A 23367-nucleotide genomic window follows, 5' to 3' on the forward strand; every position below is an offset into this window, starting at 1 on the left:
CTCTGGAATGAATGCTATGTTTGGCCTATTCTGAGGGGAAAGATGGAGGCTGCTAGCCACTGAGAGGAACTCTTATATCATTAGGATGAGATTGTCCCTAAATTACCCCTGAAAAGATAAGATAAGGATAGTGAAATAAGTGTTTGTTTGTTAAGATTTTTGTATTTTTTGTAGTTTTGTAGTATTTTGTAGTGTTTTGTTGTATTTTGTATTTTGTGTGTGTTTCATTGTAAAAATTTAATAAATTCTTATAAAAAAAATAAATTACCCCTGAAAATGTACAGAAATAGAATGGGGCATTTCAGCTTGGCTTTAATTTTTTATATGCTACCTTCTCCCCAAATAAGACTGAGGAACTTCCCAGAGCTGTGCCCTGCAGATTGGCACAGTGATTACACAGAGCCTTAAAGTCAGCATCTGGAAGCTTTTGCACAGCTCTGACTGTGCTAAGATGCAATTAGTGTGCATGTCTTGGCAAAAACCAGAGAAACACTTTAGATTTCTGTCCTGTTTGACAAAAGAGTCTTACTGAATGAAACAGATATTTTTGTTGAGCTCCAGGCTGAGCTTCAGGTTGCAGTCCTATCTTCACTTAACTGAGAGTAGGCCCCACTGAACTTACTGGGACTTACTTCTGAGTAGGCTTGTATAGAATTGCAAACAGACTTTAGCACTGGCATTTTCTGGCTCAGCAGCAACAAAGGTGTAGCTTAAAACTACAGCTATTTCAGCTCATGCAAGTAATAAAGGGTTAAAAATACCATGCTAAACAGATGAGCTAGTTGTCTTTAAAATTAAACGCCCTTAAATTGAAATATTTGTCTTTAGCGAACAGAAAAAAGTATTAGCTCATACTAATGGCTTGCCCTAGACCTAAGCTGAAATTTGCACAGAATTTTTCCCATTGCTAACATAATTAACTAATAAATTTAAAACTAAGGGGAAAAAACAGATATTCATCTTTTACAGAATTTAGAGTGCTACAATCAACTGAGGGCACATTTGGTCTAGCTAAAAGGCACTGCATATACTCCACAGCTAAGAAAATGTTTGTCTAAGTCTCTTTAATGATTTTTTTCCTGAGCTTAACAGCAGAAGGGGGGCAATTTTCATCAGGATTCTGGGAGAGGGAATGGGTGAAGGTTAAAACTCCGCCTGCCTCTGCTTGGCTGACTGGGATAAAGTTAAGAGTTAGGTTATCCTGTGCTGGTTGGGTGTCTTGTTTAGTTGTCTTCTCTCAACACATGACTGACAATGCCATTCGGAAAAAAGCGTTTGACAAAGTGAGCAGGCAGACACTCGCCACACACTCCAGCAGACTTTGCATGTACACCTGCATTGCTCTGCTCATGTGACACATGCTGGTGCCATCACTACTGTAGTACTGCATTTGTTTGAGTGAATAGGTACCAGGTAGAGCAACAAGAAAGTGGTGGTGAAATGTTGGAGAATGGAACTGTGGATGAAACATGGCTTCTCTTGTACCCCTTAAACTTGCTTGTTGTAGTGGAGGACATTGTCCCATCCACTGAGTCTTGACTGCCATTCTGACTGGATTGTGTTTGGGTAATGGGGTGGACAGTCTGAATGAGAAAGTGGTAAGGCCATAGCTCAATGGTAGAGCATCTGCTTTGTATGCAGGAGATCTCAAGGTTCAATCCCTGACATCTTGAGGTAGAGCTGGAAAAGACCTATGCCTGAAACCCTGGGAACCTGCTGCCAGTCAGTGTCCATAGTACTTAGCAAGATAGACAATGGTCTGACTCAGTCCAAGGCAGCTTCCTTTGTTCAAATGTTCTGATGCATAGGTTGTTTCACTCTTATATGTCAACACTTTACCTTTGTCCACATTAACCTTCATTTTGGTCCAATGCCAATTCCAGCTGAAGAATAGCCAGGAGAAAACCACTCTGTACTGCCAGGCATTTGAGTGATGGAGTGTTGCTTCTTGGGAGTGCTCCATTTTTATGTATGAGTTATGTGGCGATCACTAAAGTAGTTGTAACTTGTTACATGTTTTACTGATGTGGTCACCGGAATGGAACCTTTTTTGTGCTTCAAATTGTTTAATTTCTATATGTTTCTGCATTGTGTGATATGCTTTTTATTGTAAATCATTTAGGGACAACTTGCGTTAGAAATCAATGAGTCTGATAAATAACAAATATGATGATCATTTTTGTATTTAACTAGCATCTGATTCATTATTATGTCAAACACTGATTGCTTCTTTTCAATCTGCACTGACTATCTCACCCCAACCTCTTTTGGACATAAGTCCCACAGATCCAATTGAATGTATGTTATTTTTTAGTGATGTGTGTCTATTAAGACTAAAGTGTTTAAATTTTAGCCATTTGTATAGTTTAGGAGAAGCCATGTGGGACTAGGTGAAAAGTCCTGCTGAAACGGAAGCACTCCGACTGCCTTCCCTTTGCCTCCTAAACCATTTTTAATCAAAAATAGAAAACTAAGCTGTTCTCAACAAAGCCATGTTGATTGCTAGTAATCATGCATTTTTTGTCTAGATGCTGGCAAATAAGTGGCTTTATCATTTGCTGCACTATCTTTGAGGTAAAGTAATCAGATGAACTTGTCCGATAATTCCCTGTGGTCCTTGTGTAAAAAATACGCACTATATATTTGCTTTTATTCCGTTTTCTGGAACCTGATCAGTTTTCCATTAATTTTCAAAAAGAATAGGCTTGTCAGCATGACAGTCATAACCACCCTCTTATTGGTACTGCACTCCTCTCCCCTCACATTTATTTTGTTCTTTCCCCATATCTACCTCTCTCTTCTCTGTTATTATTTTGTATGCATATTTATTACATTGTTAAAATGTACATGATGTCCCCTCTTCCCACTGCATCCTCACAATCCTGTGAGGTAGAGACAGGCCCAAAGTAAGCCAATGAGCTTCGTGGCTGAGCAGGGGACTAGAACTCTGTTCTTCCAGGTCTTACTGCAAAACTTTCACCACCACACTGGCACTACACCACAATGGCTCTCTACACCACACTGTTTATTTACGCTTATATTTTACGTTGATGTCATTGCAGCATGAAGCTGTATCAGTAGGAGTTTCATGGGCCTGATGGCTGCCACTGGCTTAGCTTGTCGTCTCCCTGATGTGTATGTTTGCAGGAGAGACAGGTTGGTAGTTTGCCTTGAACCAGGTTGCTGGGTGCAATTTCAGGCCTTAGAAGCTGAATTTTTATTTCTCTGGGCAGCCCATGAGGAATTAATCTTCCTCTGTGTGGCAGCTTTTGAACAATATATTGAGGGTGCAAATTGGTTGACTGATCTCCAGACAAAGCTTTTTTTTAAAAAAAACACCACATCGTTGACTGATGGACCTTGTTGCAAATAAGGCGGTGCAATAGTTTTGAGGTTTGCCAAGTGAACTCATTAGCAATCCTTAGGAAAATGTTATTGGCGCTCCATTGACTTAAATTTGTTCAAATTGCTCGAGTGTTTTCTGGAATTCTTCTTTGTCACCCTTGGTCGCTTTTCTTGCCTTGGTTATATCAGCACTGATTGATGTCTCATCCCTGCTTCCTTTCTTTGTAAATACTGAAATCAAGTCAATATTGATTTCTTCATTTGCAAAGGTTACCTGCCGTTGCTTGCTCTGCAGGTCCTTTGTAGAATGTTCCCCCTGCATTCTGCCTCAACACACTGCAGTCTTGGTTGTCTCTGCTAATCTGAAGGACTAGGGTAGAAGGTTTAAGCTTCTGCTTGCAGCAGGGGGAGAGAGTAGGTGAATTTTTGGGTCCCTTCCAACCTGACAATTAGAGTACTGCCTACTCCTAAAGCAACATTTCCCAATTTTCAGAAATAATGGCCAAATTACTGAGCCTTGAACTAACAATACTGGACATGTCTCTTGTTCCCAAGGAATAATATCTGTTCAGAAATTCAAGGTAGCAGCCTCTTTAAGGTAACTGCATTAATGACTCATATGATTGACAGCACTAATGGGATCCTGAAATTAAAACTTCATTCATATGTTACAGTTTAGTGGTTATGCTACAACGAAGGATTAAAATCTGTATTAACATTTCAATATATATATATTAAAAACTGCTACAATTTTATCACTATAAGAAGCTAGTCTGGAGTGTGTATTTTCAGAATTATCCTCCTTAATACCAAATTATGATGGTTGAGCAATGGGTATGGGGCCACTACCTATTCTCTGTATGCAAATTCATATTAAAACTACTGTTTCATTTCTTTTTCTAATCTAATTTAGGATGTATGATCAAAATAATGGACTTTTGTGCTTATGTTCATCTGCAAAGTGACAGGTAGCATGTATTCTAATGGCAGCAAAGGAATTAACATGTATGGTATTTAATGTTAAAATAATCACTAATTGATTAGGATTACTGTGGGATTACTGTGATTGCAGTGCATTCAGCAACAGAAGAGTCAGTGCTAGAAACTACTATTAATTTAATCTACTTCATATGCAGGAGATACTAATTTCGTCGGACTGGCACATCCAATACAATATGCTGAGAGAGCAACACATTCATTTAATAAAATGGAATTATTTTAGTAATTGTTATTCCCATTAGTCTTGTCTTCATGGTTTTATTTTGAAATAGGGAGCACAATTTCATGGTGTACAGTACTGTCTTCTGTGTTGCATCCATCGTCTGTGTTTCCTGGTTGCTGCTTACAAACTCCTGGGAGAGTGTGTTGACTGCCGAGTTAGATGAGACTAGGGATGTTGGAGAATTCTGAAGGAAATGAGATCTGAAATTGCCAGTGTTTGCTTATATCTGGAACAGAAATCAATCCAGCAAATATGACCAATATTTGTTCTTCTTGTTTTCAGTCTGTAGATACTACTTAACATCATCACCATCATCATTAATGTATTAAATTTATATCCTGCACTTCGTCTGAAGAGAAAAACAATTAGATCATATAAAAGCAAATTTAGTTCAGCTATAGACTAGGACAGATTTCTACTTAAAAGGCTTGTTGAAAGAGGAAGTTCTTCAGTAGGCATCTAAAAGACAACAGAGATGGTGCCTGTATGTTATTGCCTCATCCCCATTTGCACCGTGTTTCCCTTGCATAGAAGTGAATGGTGTGAAACAACTTCTTCTTCTTCTTCTTCTTGTTTAGTCATTTAGTCATGTCTGACTCTTCGTGACCCCATGGACTAGAGCATTCCAGGCACTCTTGGCTTCCACTGCCTCCCGCAGTTTGGTCAAACTCATGTTGGTAGCTTCGAGAACACTATCCAACCAGCTCATCCTCTGTCATCCCCTTTGCCTTATCAAATGAATTATACAATAACATCAAATTTCACCATAACTGAAAGTAAGACGAATAATGTAGTTTTGCAGTGGAACTGAAGCAAGTGCTGCATGCAATGAATATGAGGTGGGATGGAGATAAATGCCTTCTTACATCCGTAGTTGAAATCTTATACTCTGTTGTGGCCTAGAGGGCAGTGAAGGGGGGGTGGGGATTTTAGTTACTCCATTTCAAGTCTAGCAACTCCTGCACAAGCAACACCCAGTCCTCCTAGCTCTGTCCAATTTTATCTCTTGCACTGGTAGAGTTTTTCTGGCAGTACATAGGCTGGTTTATCTTGACTTTTGCCAGTACCATGGGCCTTAAGAGTGATCCTGTCCCTCCCAGTCAGCATAATTTAGGAATAGGGTCAGCCTGTTAATTTCTGTTTAAACATTTATTGCATTTATGGGCCTTCTCCACCATTTTGCTCGTTTGTGAGAGAGAAATAACATACACACTTTGATGAATCACAGCAGCTGAGGTACCTGTGGTGAGGTTTAACAAATTGTTTGTGAATGCTCACATCTCTGAAATGTCAGTTCATTCAATTTGTAATGGAGCAATTCTCCTCATGTTTTTTGGCCATACTACTATAAACAGCGGATTTTTTTTTTAACTTCAAAATCTTGATCCACAGGACTCTTCTCTTTAGCTCGATTTGAGGCATGGCTCAAGTTCTACAGTGCTTGAATAGGTAGCATGTACTTCAAAGAGTGTGTTTCAAATGGTTTGAGCTGCCTTGCTGTAATGTTGGTGATGGGCCTTTTTGGATTAATTGGCAGCAAATTTCCATAGTGCCATGCAAATGATGGGGGGGGGGGAGAGGCAGGGTATGTGTATGCAATTAGCTTATCCATTCATTGTCGTATGGAATTAATACACATTTGAAAGAAAGTTACAGGAACACTAGTGTTAACTGTGGTGGTGCTAGTGTTGTTGTTGGTTGATATGAATGCAATTTATAGTTTCCTGCAGAGGGGCATAATCAGAAGATGAAGAGGTGATCTAATTAAATTCTTCCTCACTACTACAACAGAAGCCTATTTATTTATTTAGTCTGATTTTTCATTTGAAAATGTACAATAATATGGCAGATTGGCAGAAGAATACAATATCATATTACATATTTGGAAATTAGCAACCCAAATATTTGACAAAGGTTTCCTTCAACCCCCTTCAATATTTAATAGCCATACTAATAGAAGTGTGTGAGCCAAATGGCACCAATAGCCAGAACAAGCAGAATGCAAATTTATGTTTAAGGACTTCACTAAAAATTCTTTTGAAGTTTCATTTTCTTGCACAGGAAAGGCAAGAACAACAACAGCAATGAAAAACATAAATCTGATGGTGGTGATGATGATGGTGACATAATGTTCATTTGCTTTATAATTATCTGGTGGATGGAGATTTTCTATAAAGTTGTTTCATATGATCTACAGAGGCAAATAAATATCAGGATTTTTTTCCTCAAGTGTGCAACTGAATTTATTCCCCTTGCAACCCAAGGAAGAGATTGGCTCTTATGCTATGGTTTTCAGACATAACATAGCTGTTGAATTGAGCAAGGGAGTAGAGATGCTCAACTGAGTATTAGTGGCCGAGTTCTATATGACACGAGTGGCGCTGTGGGTTAAACCACTGAGCCTAGGGCTTGCCGATCAGAAGGTCAGCGGTTCGAATCCCCGCGACGGGGTGAGCTCCCATTGCTTGGTCCCTGCTCCTGCCAACCTAGCAGTTCGAAAGCACGTGAATGTGCAAGTAGATAAATAGGTACCACTCTGGCGGGAAGGTAAACGGCGTTTCTGTGCACTACTCTGGTTTGCCAGAAGCGGCTTTGTCATGCTGGCCACATGACCCGGAAGCTGTACACCAGCTCCCTTGGCCAGTAAAGCAAGATGAGCGCCGCAACCCCAGAGTCGTCTGCGACTGGACCTAATGGTCAGAGGTCAAGTACTTCCAAATCTGTATGTTGGTTCCAGTAAGTATGTTGGTTTGTGTGTGCAGATCCCCCAAAAGGATGCAATCTATTGCACCCTTGTGGCAAATGCAGTCTGATTCTGTCCTGATCTAATATTTAACACTACTTTCTGTGGCAGCGAACACCATAAGCACATTATGCATCGTATGACAGGCAACCTGCATGTGACATTGGCCTATATGAATTTCACTATTTGTGACAATGACACACATGGGTTTCCCACTCTGTGTGCACATGGTGTGGATGCAATGGGATGCATGGTGTGGATGCAATTGCACAACACCCAATCTTAGCTTGCCAGCATGAATACATGAGGCAAGAATACTCACATGTTGTCAAACATGACAATCTGACAGCATATCCTAGCCCCCTATCACACATACACACATACAGAAGAGTATTCTGTTCTATTGTCATCTGGTTTTATCATCATTACCTTGCCTAAGGCAACTCAAACTGACTTAAAACAAAAAATAAAAACAAAGACCCACATAGATACATTCAAACCAATCAGAGCCCTGACTACTCTCAAATGTGAACTCATGGATTTTGTACATGCAAGATGCTCCACATTTCAATGAAAGCTGAAAGAAGAAACATGCACATAGATCAGAGCAATTGTGTTTTGCTGAACATGGGCAAATATCTTTATAACGAATGTGTTAGGCCTGTTTTATTACTGTCACTTTATTTTCAGCTGATTTGTTCACATTTTATGGATATCTGTGCATCTGTTTTAATTCTCTCACTTGGATCAAAGGAATGCCTGTCTACATCCATACATTTGCCAGAAACCAGCTGTCAAGTAATATGACTGAGGAAAGGCACAGCCCTTTCTGACAGATACACCTCTGCATCTGCTGCAACCTCTATATTGTACATTGTTACATTTATATCCTTCCTTTCAAGTGCATGATTTCCCCCCTCCTTTTTAGAGGGGGATAAATTGCATGAACACATTAGCGACTATCAGTGTGCTGGGTGGAAGTGTTTTGTGCTCCTTCTCTACTATGTTATTTTCGTGCTGACCCATGAATTAACTGCTTCTGTCTTCAGATGCTGTCCAGGGTGCTAGTCTGGCTCTGTTCCCATCCTTTATGACTGCTAAGCTTCATAACTCCCAAGAAATGCACCTCTTCCTTTGCAGTGATTATTTTTGCACAAGGGAGTGGATGTCAGGGGAAGAGGGGCTATGCCCCATAGATGAGACCCCCGGGCTGATGCTTCTTCTCCCAATCCAGCCATGCTTTCCTAAAGAATTGGGAAGAATATGGATGGGAATGCACACTCAGATACACAAGAAAGTCGTGCTGCATGGGATTATGGCATTTGTATTCTGTGGCACTGTGGATCCATATTCTTATGCCCATCTCATCCCTGAACTAGTCATATGTAACTCTGCATCAAGAACTGTATTAGGATGCAAGTCTTGCTGTGCAGTGCTGGTGAGCAATAAACTTGCTAAAGCAGCATAACAAAGTAGGGAAGGCTGGACTGACTGCATGGGGAATGGGGGTGTAATCCTCTCTCAAAGCAACAGCAGATTAAAGGAAAAATAAACAAAAACATGTATGAGGTAAGTGGGGGGGGGTTGTTAACATTTTCACCCACCTCAAATGGCAACATTTCAGAGGGAAAATCTAACCTCATAAAATGAACACTGCAGCACTCATGAAAGCTATTGAACTCATACAGTAGTTTCAATTGGAAACTGAACTAGCAGTTAACTGGGAAATTCTACATCTTCAAGTAAAAGCCCTTCCTAAGAGCTATTTTTCTCATCATGTATTGGGATTTTTGTAGTATACACCTTGCATCAATATATTTGCTTCCTGTTTGGAAGTCTGGTGGTGGTATTTCCCTGACTTGCAGTGTTTTTAGCTAAATTTTGATCAGTTTTTCAAAGTTCCCAGCTCCATGTCAATCATTCTAGCAAAGCCAGTCCCAACTGGTATATTGATGTCTGGCCTATCCTGTTATCTGAATTCTGGTAATAACATGTCCACAGGAGTCTCATCATGGATCCCAGCTGTCTGTGTTTCTTTCCACCAGGCCTCCCTCGGTTGGTCCATCGGACTGTTTTCCAGAAGCTACATCCATGTATCCCACATCTGACATCATATAAAATGTCTGGTGTGTGGCAGGTAGAGATGCTGCAGCAGAAAGGAGAATCGACTCCCCTATATATCAGCTGATATGCAGGGTGTTTAATCCTGCTCATGAGGCCCACACCAGTCAGTCCTGATTGGTCCACTACCACCACCACTGATGGCCAACGTTGGCAGGTGGGTGGGACAACCCACTTTTTAGTCAGCTGGTGTCAATATGGTGTCAGATAATTGACAGGTAGGTGGTCCTATCCACTTGCCAAAGTAGGCCTGCTAGGATAGGAGAAATAAAAATCACCAGGCCAAAAAAAAATGTTCCCTATCCCAAACTACAGTTTCATAGTGTAAAGGACAGATTTTTCTGTTCCATTCTCTGTGGATGTGTTTATGTTAGGATGGCTCTAAGCACATGTGCTAAAGGTGACTTGCAGAAATCACCACAAAACAATGTAATAAGTTGTAACAGAACCAACAAAATGTCATCATATAGACACAAAGCTACAGCAGGAAAAGAACTCTGGGTCTTAAAAGACTACATCTGATTTCTTAGCACTTAACCACCAAGTAGTAAAGGACAGCACAGTATAGTGGGACTTGGGTCAAGGAGATTTGAGTTCAAAACTCCACTTAGCCATGAAGCTCCCCAGATGACTTTAAACCAGTCATACAGTGGGATGAGCCCCATTTATGCTGCTTTGAACTCCTTGTTGTGCAGATCCGGAAAGCAAGAAGGATTGAAAAGCAAATTCTTTAGAAAGGGCATCTTCCACTTTACTTAGTATATGTAGGGTTTGGTGTCAGCATTGTTTGTGCAGGTTCTTTGTTGTTCGCTTGTGCTCCGTTGGTGGTGATAGAGGTCTGGGTTGGCGTAGGGTGTGGTTGTTCATTTGTGGTTGGCTGTGGTGGTCTTTGGTTTCCTGTGTGAGTGGGGTGGATGAATGTTTTTGATCAGGTTAGCCATATTGATTTGTATGCTGTCGGTAGATTTTTGTCATTGCCTTGTTGGGCTGTGTGTGTGATGAAGGGGAGCCATACCGAGGTGAAGGCGTCTTCTTCTATTTGTCCCTGTGTCAGTTTCAGCTTACTGGTTAGTTTTTCTAGTAGGCTGTTTCCCATACTACTTGGTACCATTGGTCCATGCTTACTCCTGACAGGTACCTCCAGTGTCTGGTTATGATGTTTCTAGCTGCTGAGAGTAGGTGGGTTATGTCTTTTCCCCTTTTCTTCCTAATGTCTCAACAAACGAAACTGATTTGTAAAAATGTTACATGGAAAAAAAATACGAGAGAGACATTACACATACCTTTGTAAATCAATAAAATCTTAAATAATTTTTTTTACAAAAAAAGAAAGGACATCCTCTACAATGGGAAGGGTAGACTCATGCATGTGTGCTTCTTCTGAAAGTTGGCAGCAGAGAAAATATAAGGAAAGTTGGCCCAGCAGGCCTAGCTGGAAGCAGAGGGAGGTTAAAGAGAAGTAAGTGGTTACCAGCTTCCCTTCAACCACCTGCTTTGTGGCCATAGGGTGTGATGGCTGTGTTCAGTAATGTGCTAGGCATTCAAGGATGATGAATGTGAATTGATCTATTTAGAGGAAAGGAATTGGATAAGTGGTCGAAAGTGTATTTATTGGGTGGTTCATTTATCCATATTCCCAGACTGTACAAAATTATGTGGTTGCCACATAAGCTTCTTTGCTGGGCTTTGAGCGTGTAGCTTTACCCTCTTGTTTATATAAAACCTCAAAGGAGCTTGTTTTTGATGGGAGCTTTTATTCTTAAAGCAGAAAGCATTTAGAGAATGCTGCTGCTCAAACTTCAAAGTGCCAAATGTGCCCTGTGTTAGCTTATTAGCTGCTACCTCGGAAGCCTGCCCAATACGGATCTTTATCAGGCACTCTGTTACCATAGTATCAGATCACCTCACCATTTTTTCATGTATTTATCCTTACAATTCCCATATAAGGCAGCATATTACTAAGCCTGCTCATTTTATAGCTAAGGAGTTAAATGAAAGGGGACCATAGAACACTGTATGGCTCAGAGGGGCTTGAAGGTTCTTTGTCATTACAGCCAACAAACCAGATAATGTGCTACAGTAACAATGATCAAGAAAGATCAAGGTGTCCCATGCTACAGGTGCTTAGATAACTGAGGATACATTTAGTGAAATACAAGAACTACGAGCCTAATGCACCAGGAACTGAGGCTCATAACAAAAACAGAAACAAAGTACTAACACTCATTTTCTCAGAACCCTTATTGAAACCCTTGCTCGGGACTCCAGATACAAATACCCACCAGGAATCTCAACTCTACTGCTGCAGCTGAGGCTGTAATGACATGCCGCACAGGTAAGTCAGACAGAGGGAGAAACAGCCATGGCTACAGAGTGTCTCCCCACCCAGTATAGTATGATGAAGCTATGCATTAATTAGTTATATTTTAATAGTAATTTTATTATTTAGATGCCGCCCATCTGACTAGGTTAGCCCAGCCAATCTGGGTGGTTCCCAACAAAATATTAAAAACACAATAAAACATCAACCACTAACTAGCTTAACAACATACCCCACAAGTTAGCATTGGCTGTGTTTGCACATAACACTAAACCAGGATTTATTTTACCCATGGTTTATAGACCAAACCATGATCAGTCTTGCAAATGACCTAAGAAACTATGGCTTGTTTTACCCAATCCTGATTTGTTCTCAGAAATGCCCATGCAAAGTTCCCGTACTGCCATTTATTTGAAAAAAATAATATGTTGGCAACATTAAGGAAAAAAGTATCATGGCAGTGAACAGCATGAAACCAACAATTGCAGCCATAAAACAAATACAAAATACACCATAAATCAGCAGCTCAGATTAATGCATCAACACAGCTGGATCAAGTGATGTGGCTGGCATAGCCTCACCACATCACCAGGTTGCCATACAGATTTTCCTGGACATTGCCGTGATTTCAAAGGCAGAACTGACGTCTGGGGGGAATTTCTGAAAGGTGGTGCTGGTTTTTACTTTCTGAAATATGGCACCCCTAACTATGCTCAAATGGGGCATGGAATTTTTCTAGGGGATTTTGGGCTGCTCTCAGCATGCTCCACAACCTCCCTTCCTGCCGCACACAATGTAATCTTGAGACCAGAAATTAGTATCCCTTTCCTACCAGTGCATTATGAAATTATGGAATTTTCTTACGCATCATGTAGGGATGGTGACTAACCTGGGTGGCATTAACTTTAAGAATTGTCCTTAAAGTTATTTGTTGACTGAAATTATTCATTCACAGAGGTGAGGGGTTGTGAATGCTTTCCTTGACATTCCAACAACACCCATTGACCCCCAAGGGAAATTTTTACTACACCTTCCTGTTAGCATAGCTGTCAACCCTCCCTGCTGTTTCCCAGTGCTATAATAAGGGGATTTCCTGTGAAAAAGGGAAAGGTTGACAGCTATGCCTGTTACCAGTAGTGATTGGTATCTTCAAACTTTTAGCAAAGCATTGGCCAAATTATTCCCGCAGACCACCTGGCAAGATGGATCATTCCCCTTCCCCTCAAAAAAAAGGTGCTATTTTGCCACCTAGCATCCAACTCTTTAGCAGGAAGCCCATGCTAAATGCATGCTATGTCGTTGGAGCTATTGTGCTGGGTCTGCAAGGCACCACTGCAATAGCTGTCCCAGGATCATTGATTGGTCAATTAAGTGTCTTAGTAAGAAGATCCCAGCAACAGTGCTGTGGAGTGGGGACCCTAAGCTTTGGTTTCTCTTTCAAAGTTATTTGTTTTTATCCTCTGAAGGTCATTCAAACCTGCTAAGAGTTAAGTTGTGCTTTCAAAGTACACTTCTGGATAGATCTTATTCAATTAGCCAATTAGTTAATTTTCCTCTCCTTGCAAAGCAGTAGTGAAGCTAGACAGGTGGACTTGAGAGGGAGGACTTGTTGGGGGGAGTTGGAGAGGAAAATCAGTCTGTTACCAAGTAGAATGAGGAGGGAGGGCTAATTCTCAGAAAACACCAGTGAGAGCTGCTTGGTTTTGTTTTCTAGCTGTTCTTGCCTGTAGCTTGGCGAGCAGCTGGGGTGGCTGCCAAAACAAACCAGAATTAAGCCAGTATCATGAGTTCAGGTGTAGTGACAAACCATGGTTAAAGAAAGCAGATATTCTAAAGCTGGCAACAAACCATGGCTTCATACTGTGGTTGTTGCTGTAAAATAAACCATGGTTAGTTGCTTGAGGTGGGTTCAGACATTCAACCAAAGCACAGCTTAGGTGAAACCAACTATGGTTCAACATTAGGTATGAAGTGAAGAGTGTCTCCCCCACAAGGGACAAGGAGTAAGTATTGATGTTGGAGAAAGTTTTTACCTATTGGTTTCAAAGCCCAAACTGTAAGTAATCTTCCATAATGAACACCAAAAAATCCAGAACTCTATTGAAACTGCTAGTGAAACACCCAAGACTCCTTCTAACTTTCAGGTTCAGAGCCAAGACACATGGAGCAGAACAAACAATGAATGGAGACACAATGCCAGTACATTCCACTACATGAGATGTGTGAGTATCGTCTTTATTACTACATTGTCTTCTCCAACAGATCAATCTCTAAATATAGGCCCCATGGGGAATGTCACTAGGGAGAATGGGAGCTGGGCTGGGGCATCCAGAACTGAAGAACATCTATGGTGGTCCTCATTTACAATCACACAGCCCCATGTATTGTCTGTTGCAGCTGCTAACTTTTATTCATCACACTCCTTTCTTGTCTCTCAACAGGCAATGGGGAAGTCTTCCAACATGCACAGATATAAGGATATTCCTCACCCAATGTCAAGCAGGCAACCAGAAGGGCTGCAACAGAAGCAGCAGTAACCAGTAGGAAGCTTGACGTTCCTGTGAGGGCCGCCATCTTTGTTCTCCAACGTCTGCTTCTGCCTTTCCAAAGAGCAGGACTGGCAGTAGTGTAAGAGATTCAGTGGTACCCAGCACAAAGTTACAGTGAAAGGGAAAGCTGTATCTTTATCCTACTGTCTTTCATATAGCTGCAGGAGCAGAGACAGACTGCAAGAAGAAAATGGTTGGCAACTGTACTTTTATGCTTTGCTCACAGAACTGATTTTCAATAAATACTGTGATGGTTTCAGCAGTGTCTGTTCTTGTGAAGGTTAGGCTTGCCTTTTTACTCAAGCCATCTGTCTTTGTGATTGAGCATAGAAACTGGAACAGGGGCCATTGCGTTCTTCACCACAACATCCATCATGGCTGCTTCACATCATTGATCTCACTTCTTTGAGCCTCAGTGAGGGTTCAAGGGAAGGTCCCACCACCCCAGTGGCTTTCTGAATCCCTTTTTGGTTACAGCTGGTGTATTAAGCCAAGAAGAAGCGAAGTGAAAGAAACCAAAACAAGAACGTATATCCCCTGGCCAATATACCCTACTTGTATATGCAAAAACTCAAGGTTTTTAATATATATTTTTACATACACTGAACATGCAATTTCAACACAATTGTCTCATAAAATAAATATCACATCTAACAATGGCTAATGGTTATATTTACTTTCTATATTGCATGAACCAACCTTACCTATGTGTCAAGAACTGGCAGGACAACAGGGAGGAGGAAGAGGATCCTGGCAAGGGGTGTCGCTTGGCCTGGGACACACCGGGACAAGCTGGGAATGGGGAAGGAGAGGTTGGAGTAAGAAGTACTCACAGGGTTATGGAGGCCGTTGTGGGGATGGGAGTCAGTCCACAGGAACCAGAGCAGCAGGATCCAGAGTCAGACAGACCCCTGTTTCCATGAACACGGCAGGCTCGGAAGTGTAGGGAGCAATGGGCGGGGTGCTCCAGCAGGTTGAGGCTGGCAAGGGCCCAGAGCCCAGCTCCCTAGCTGGCCAGGTGGGGCTTGCTAGCTCTGAGAGGAGGTGTGTAATTCCTCAGCTGGAACAGGTGAGGGTCAGATGCCTCAACAAGCCCAGATGCTGCGGTCAGCATGTAAAGTATAAAAGGGCAGCAGAGCTGAGGTGTTTGGTCTGCTTAAGTGCCTATGTTGATGGACCTTAGCTTGGATGTTCCAGGATTTCTGTGGGACTGCTTTGGTTTGGATTTTGGACATGTGGCTTGACCCTGGACTGGGGACTTGACATACTGACTTGCCACCAGGTAGGACAAGGGTTCAAGACAGATGCCGTATATAGAACATATAAAATACATGATTCAGGCCAATGGTCTGCACACCCTAAGGTATATTGGCACATCCACTTTGCACTAGCACTTCTTACAGTAAAATGTCAAATATTCTATGCCTCTGAATATTAACTGCCCTACTTAGTCTTTCCATAGGCATCTGGTTGGCCACTGTGAGAACAGAATACTGGACTAGATGGGCCATTGACCTTCTTCTGTTTTTAGGATCCATGTACTATTGTAAGCCTCAAAATGCTGTAAAGGCCCATATAGAGAATACGTTGAACTGTAAATGGAACAAAAAGTCAGGACTACCTTGGTTTGGTTCTTTTCAGTTTCTGATTCCTTGATCCAAGAAACCAGGTCTGTTTGTCTGCGTCTTTTTGTCCTTAGACTTTCTCCCGCAAATATCCTCTTAATATATACAGCCTTGTGTGTTCTCCACTTCAGTTGCTATCAGTTGCATAGGTAAAGATCAGAGGAAACTTCCTCATAGCAAACAAATGTTCTTGGCTGTCACACACAATTAATAGCACTGCTTGAGTTTTTCAATAAAAAAGATCTCTTCAGGGAATATTTTTTAAAGTGTTCTGTCCTGACCTAAATTTGCTCCCATTACAGTCAATAGAAGTTTTATATAAAATTTAAGAGAAAAGGCCAACTCCAGACCTCCTGCCAGCCCCCCCTCCACCTTTCAATGACACATGGACACTTTAAATAGAAATAGTATCATCCATATAATATGGCTGAGGCTTGTAAAGTCAGGGGATCTTTAGACTTCTGCTACATTCTAAAAATGTGTCTATGTCATGCCCAGCTTTAACCTGGACACTGACTGACTGAAGACTTGGAGGAGCAGGCATCCCCACCCCATTGCTAGCCCTGAATGTTCAGAGAGTTCAGGGGGAACTTTGCAGGGTCCTTCCAGGGGTGCCATTTGTGTGACTTCCAGTTGGAGCATCAATGGATGAGCTCCTGGTGGAGTCCATGGGAAAGGTGGAGCCACCACTGCCAGCAATCTTCAAGGGCATGGATACCTAAAGATTCAAGCTGTAAACCCATGACAAAGTGCACAACTGAGAGCCCAAAGTCACCATGTGGAGTAATAATAACTCCTTATGAGTAAAAGTACTTTTCAAGAGGAAGGGCTTTCAAAACACGAGCAGTTGGTATTAGAATACTTGAATTGTAGAGCTGGAAGGGACCCCAAGAGTCATCTAGTTCTACATTGCAAGAATCTCAACTAAAACATGCATGAGAGATTGCCATCCAACCTCTGCCTGAAAACCTCCAATGAGTTCAACACCTTCCAAGGAAGTCTCAACTAAAACATGCATGAGAGATGGCCATCCAACCTCTGTCTAAAAACCTCCAATGAGTTCAACACCTTCCAAGGAAGTCTGGTGTACTGTTAAATAGCTCTTAGTTCCAGAGAGTTATTCCTGATGTTGAGTTAGAATCTCCTTTCTTGTAACTTGAAGCCATTGGTTCAGGTCCTACTCTCCAGAGCCAGAGAAAACAAGCTTTCTCCATCTTCCATGTGGCAGCTCTTTAGATATTTGAAGATGGCTATCTTCTCTCTGTGCAACAAATGAAGACTCCTAAAAGGCAGAACACAAAAAGCATAGCTAAGCCACCTGTGAGCTCTGAACCAATGGAGGGCTGCTCTGAATTATATTCTTATTGCTGCAGTTGGAAAGAGAGAAAATGGTACCTTGCCCATCTGAACACTGGCGGTCTTGGTTCACTGCTTATTCTTTGTGCCCTAACAAGCTGACAGCACCATTGATTTCTGTTTCCTCTGTCTTTGGCAGTAACAAGCCCCCAGAGACAGTGAAATCCTTGCTTTCTTGGTTAACCTCTGCACCGCTTTCCTCCCTTTGCCTTTTTTCCAAATGCTTGCCGCTTTCCAGTATCTGTTGACAAGGGAAAGTCAGCCTCTCTAAGTCAAGTATGTTTTTCTAGCTAGAAATACTCATTATGTAAATCACTGTTGCTTTTTTGGCCAGATAGCAAAGGAACCACAAAATGAAGAACACATCGTCTGTATTATGCTTGGACCCCCGTTGCCCCACAGAGATTGGTTTGGTTGTACAGACTTACCGGTAGTTATTCACCTGGCTTGGATATTGATAGCATTTTGACAACCCAATTTGAGAGTGAAGTTTCCATGCGTTAATTTCCCCCCAAATAACCAATAAAGGAAAAGCAGTGGTTTAAGATGCTTATGTGATTTAACTAGCCAAGATTTACAATGGGAGAAAGCAGCTGTACTATTTCAGTTTATTGTGTCTGTTAATTCAGTAAGCTTTCAGATGCCGCTGGTGTCAACCCTGGAATCACAATTGTAATAATAATCCATTTTCTTTCTATTTTTTGTCTAGGAAACTATGGGGAGAGTGGCATGGAAGCCTTCAAAGAGCTGGCTGCTCAAGAAGGTCTTTGTATTGCTCATTCAGACAAGATCTACAGCAACGCAGGTGAAAAGAGCTTCGAAAAGCTGCTTCAGAAGCTCCGTGACAGGTTGCCAAAGGCCAGAGTTGTGGTTTGTTTCTGTGAAGGCATGACCGTCAGGGGAATACTTATGGCTATGAAACGTCTGGGAGTACTTGGGGAGCTCCTCTTGATTGGGAGGTAGGTTATTTCAGTCATGTTTTACTGGTGTATTGGGATAAGGACATTTCTGTCTGGAGACAAGTCACAGCAGCTGATTATTCTAAGCATGGGCATTTATTTACTTATTACCTTTATATACTACTTTTCAGCCAGAATTCACTAAGTGATTTACAAAAGGCTATTACAACACCATGTATTTTAAAATACAATAGAATGGACTTGTTGGTTTAGAAAAAGCTTCTCATGCTTACTCTATCCTCCGCTCAGGGCAAGATGGGCCTTCAGAGGTCTCTGTGGTGGCAGCTGAGGGAATGAGCCACTATGGAACTGGATGGTGACACATTTTCAAGCCTCTTTCTACTCCCCTCAGGGCAAGATGGTCTTTCAGATTTAAGGGACAGTGAAGCTAGTTAAAAAATAAAGCAAACTATTGACATAAATGAAGACAGGAGTGCCTGGCGTGCTCTGGTCCGTGGGGTCACGAAGAGTTAGACATGACTAAACGGCTAAACAACAACAACAATTGACATAAATATTTCTCTTTACAAGTCCCAAAATGGTTTGTGGTGTTTATTTAATTATCATTTAGGAAACTTAACTTCTGCCTTTCCCCTAAAACAGAACTCACATAGTTTAGATTCACAAGTACTCACTGGAATATAAATTGAGGGATGTGGTGCCCTCCAGATGTTGTTGGATTCCAGTTCACGTCAGAAGCTTTTGGATTCCAACCAGCATGGCCAATGTTCAGGGATGGTGGGAGTTGTAGGGTGGTTAACTGACCAAAAGGAGGAAAAACACCCCAATCTAACAAACATGGCTTTAGCTTTAACGCAGTGGGGCATAATAATAATCTTATGGCAATCCAGAGTATTAGTTCCCCACTCTGCTCATGTTCTACACATCTCACTGCCCCATACCAGATGTTTCCAATTACTTAATTTTAAATGCCTTGTTATATTTCATATATCACTTTTATGAAGACTTCTCAACTGGTGTTTTACAGCAAAGGCTCTGCAGAGTAGCATACCCTGGCCCCAAATTAATATGTTTGAGTATTCTGCCCCTGGAACAGTTTTTTAATTACATATTTGCAAAGTATTACTTTGACTAAGGACCAAAATAAATATTTCATGGCAGAGATTGTGATAAGTTTTCAAGACTCTTTGAGAGGATACTTAATTTGATCAGAGCGGCAGTGCTGGAGGATGAGTGTTTAACTCTTTCCCAATATGATTTGTAATATGAATTCCCTTCTTCCACTCTGCTAACATGCCCACTGGGAGGAGGATATTGGCCACATTTACACCACAGATTTAAAGCACTATGATGTCACTGTAAACAGTCATGGCTTCCCCTAAAGAATTCTGGGAGTTGTAATCTGTTAAGGTTGCTGACAATTGTTAGGAGGCCCCTATTCCCCTGAGTGATTCAACAATCAAACCCTCTTCACAGAGTGAATACACCTAACCCTCAGGAGCAGATTTTGGGAGGAAGCAGGAGACTACAGGGAGGAAGAGAGATAGGGGAAGTCCTGTTGCATGCGTGGACTTCTGTTCCTACTGTGATGGTTACAGCCCATTTTAAATAAGGTTGGAAGCAAACCTGCACACATACAATTGCTTTTCCGGTGTTCCCAGCTGTGCAGTAATAACCCAACATATGTCAAGTGTTTATGTGTAGGGCTTGTTTTGACCTTCAGATGAATGTGTGAAGATTGGGAGCAAGGAGAGCAGATATGATCTGCCATCTACCCTCTCCATGTGTTGAAAGAAGGCCCGAAAAGTTCAAAATGTCTTCCTGAGACTTTCTCTTGCTGATCAATTTCTGGAGTTGGTTTTTGGGGGGGGGGGGTCCTGCTTCTCCCAGCCTATGAAGTTGCCCATCCCTGCTCCAGGTTATTTCCTATTTATCAGAAACCCCCCAATTCAGATCTAGACTTGGCCATGAACTCAGCAGATTTAGGAAAGTCACAATCCTATTCCCCTGGTAATATGTACATAATGACACCAGCCTAGTCTGCAAGATTGTTGTGGGGATTACTGACAATCTATGAGAAGCATTTTTCTGGAAGTGACCACTTGAGAAAAACAGAATAATGCACTGTGGCATTGTGGTGGTAAATTTCATACTTTTGTTGTTCAGTCGTTCAGTCGTGTCCGACTCTTCGTGACCCCATGGACCAGAGCACGCCAGGCATGCCTATCCTTCACTGCCTCCCGCAGTTTGGCCAAACTCATGTTAGTCGCTTCAAGAACACTGTCCAACCATCTCATCCTCTGTCGTCCCCTTCTCCTTGTGCCCTCCATCTTTCATACTAGGATTTGTATTAAAAGTATGAAAAGGACCTAAGGAGAATTGGAAAGAAACTGGAGTGTTTGGAGAAGGGCAGTGTTTAGTTTTAGTTTTGAGTGTGTTTCTGGAATAAAGAAGCTGCAAACATTTGTTGGGGGCTGCTGGGAGTTGTGGTCCAAACCCCCTGAGGTGTTCCAGGTTAGGGAATGTTGGCATACATTAACTAGAAGTTGCTCTGTTGTATCCATGAATCAGAGGGAGATGTAAATCACCAACACTTTATTCTATAATAACAAATAACAACCTAACCAAACTGAAGAAGTATACCCAGACCTCACAATATTGTTACTTCTCATTTCCTTTTATAGGCTAACTCCCTTCAGCTGACAATACTCCCAGCCAGTGCTTCCCCCCCCCCCTAAAAATGTTTGAGGGGACTCTCATTTTCCTACTCATATTGAAATTCTGCCCCTCAATGAGACCAAACTTAGATTCACAAAATATTTAGGGGTATGCGTACCCCCAGAAAAAAGAACTGCTCCCAGCTGTCTTTCAAGAAAGCTTAAAGGGAAACTACTTACTAAATTGCCACAGTCTTCCCTCAAGCCCCACCTGGAGATACCAGTGACCTGGGGCCTTTGACCTATAGCTTCCTGTAAGGGTTGCCTTTGAAGAGTTTTCGAACATTTCAACTGGTTCACAGTGCAGGGATCATGTTATAGTTTACATTGTTGTATAAAAATGTCAAAATTGTATTTTAAGCAACAACAGCAACACAGCACCTGGGTTTGCTAACATTTTCTCCTGGTGTTTGCTGCCAGATTTCACAAAATAAAAACCAGGCCAAAAATGTGTCCCTGTTTGGAGAACCAAGTGACAGTTGCAACCATGTCACAAAGTCATCCCCCCCCCCACAGTCCTTTGAATGCAGGTAATAATCCTTACATCTTCAGGTTGCCACGGATAGCACTGTGGATAGTTGCTGCATCCCAACATATGAGGAGCTGTCATGGTCTTCAGTAGAGGTCATGTGTGTGGTGTCAGAGGTGCTCTTGTAGACTTCACTGCATGCAGTAATTGTGACCAGGTCTTCAGACCTTACAGATTCTATTCCCCATGCAATTTAATTGATGTGCGGCAATTTTCATGTTAGTCAAATCAACAACTGTAGAAAGTATTGAGTAGCATAGGGTCACCATATTTCAATAAATAAAATTCCTGACATCCACAGTGATTGTAAGCTTTTTTGAGCTGTTTCTGCTGCTTTTTCAATTGCCATACATCTGGGTCTTTCCTGATGTTTACCGATGCATAAAAAATACCCCCCAAAGCCATTTTTACACCTGAAAATCAGGACATGTTAGGAATTATTCTGATGTATGGCAAGCCTACATTTAATCAAGAAAGTTTCAAATACTACACACTTTTGTAAACCAAGAAAATCTCTAATAAAAAAAGAAAGTTTCAAATACATAAGGTGAGATCACATCTCTTTGTAGAAGAGAAGTTTTGTGTTTTTGCGTTTCTGGCTAAGTTAATGCTAAGAAGGGCTTTCAGTCGCATACATACAAGGTTCCTACTAGTCTTGCTTCAGGCCCAACGTGAAATTGAGACAGCATTGGTAGTATTTTTGGATGATTCCTCGTGGTGATAGACACAGGTGAGACAGTTACACTGATAATGATTAAAAAGTGTTGTGACCCTGGCAACTTGCCCCAACAGGAGACAGTAAAACTTGTTAAATTGCCTTCATTCATGTCTTCATATCAGATTTTAAATAGCTGTGATAGGTAGCTGTTCCTCCTCCTGTTGCCTGAGGGATTAAACCCTGTCACTGCTTCAGTCATTTGTCTCTTATGGCCCTAGATGAAGTTTCATTGTACTGAAGTGTTGTGGACTGAGCTGTCAAAAAAGAGACTGATCATGACTGGAAGCTCTGAGGATTTTGTTTCAGTTGGCACAGACACTTTTTGATACCAAAATGTATGAAGACAGTTGACGTGTGGGTGAAGAGCAACCTCAAAACAAGGTTCATCTCTTGTTCCCACAGCTTTGTCTATTAATAAGTCATCCATTTTGTATTTGAAAGTCACATAGCTTGAGGGCAATTGTACCCCCCCCCAAATCTCTTATGCCTTCATTTTATTAAAGCAAAACATTCTCATGAAATTAAAAGGTGCACAAAACTATAATAAAGAATAGAGCTAAATAGATAAAAATAACTGGATATTTGCTCCAGTGCATCCCTTCGTCCACATGGTATTTGCTGCTTCAGTTACTTAAACCAGTGTCTCTTCTGATGTTATAATAGCTACATAGAATTGTCAGTTACTATTATTTTATCAATATCCGTTCACTCCATAATATCTGACTTCTGTTTCAGTGTATCTGAAGAAGTGTGCATGCACATGAAAGCTCATACCAAGAACAAACTTAGTTGGTCTCTAAGGTGTTACTGGAAGGAATTTTTTAATTTTTTATTTTGTTTCGATTACGGCAGACCAACACGGCTACCTACCTGTAACTGGATCCATAATATAAGTTCTCTGTGTGATCTAAGGGACCCCTCGCCTTTATTATTTGTTTTTATATTAGATGTGCTGTGCTGAGTTAGAATGCCAGTTTCCTCCCTTAACACAGATTTCGGGTCTTGCCCTAACTTTATGCAAAGCAAGCATAAATTAAACCTATTTCACACCTTATAAAATTTCCTTAACTCTTTTCCGGAAAACACCCCAAGACTGGACTAGATGAGAGTAAATGAGTTGGGTGTGTTTCCTGGATGTACCGGTAGTTCACCTGACTCCAAAGATTTTAAAGTCCAGCTTTCTCTTTCCCCTTGATTTAAAA

The 23367-nt window shown here is 41.4% G+C and overlaps 1 protein-coding gene across 2 annotated transcripts in view; it reads left to right on the forward strand.

The window, feature by feature from the left end:
- The window catches only part of GRM1 (glutamate metabotropic receptor 1), a 162740-nt gene that overhangs the window by 29972 nt on the left and 109401 nt on the right, over nt 1-23367 (forward strand). For both annotated transcript variants that reach the window (XM_033143945.1, XM_033143946.1), the window contains exon 3: nt 17991-18240. In XM_033143945.1, the coding sequence (XP_032999836.1) occupies nt 17991-18240 (250 nt within the window). The remainder of the gene's footprint in view (nt 1-17990; nt 18241-23367) is intronic.

Source organism: Lacerta agilis, chromosome 3 (assembly GCF_009819535.1).
Source record: "Lacerta agilis isolate rLacAgi1 chromosome 3, rLacAgi1.pri, whole genome shotgun sequence".
NCBI lineage: Eukaryota > Metazoa > Chordata > Lepidosauria > Squamata > Lacertidae > Lacerta > Lacerta agilis.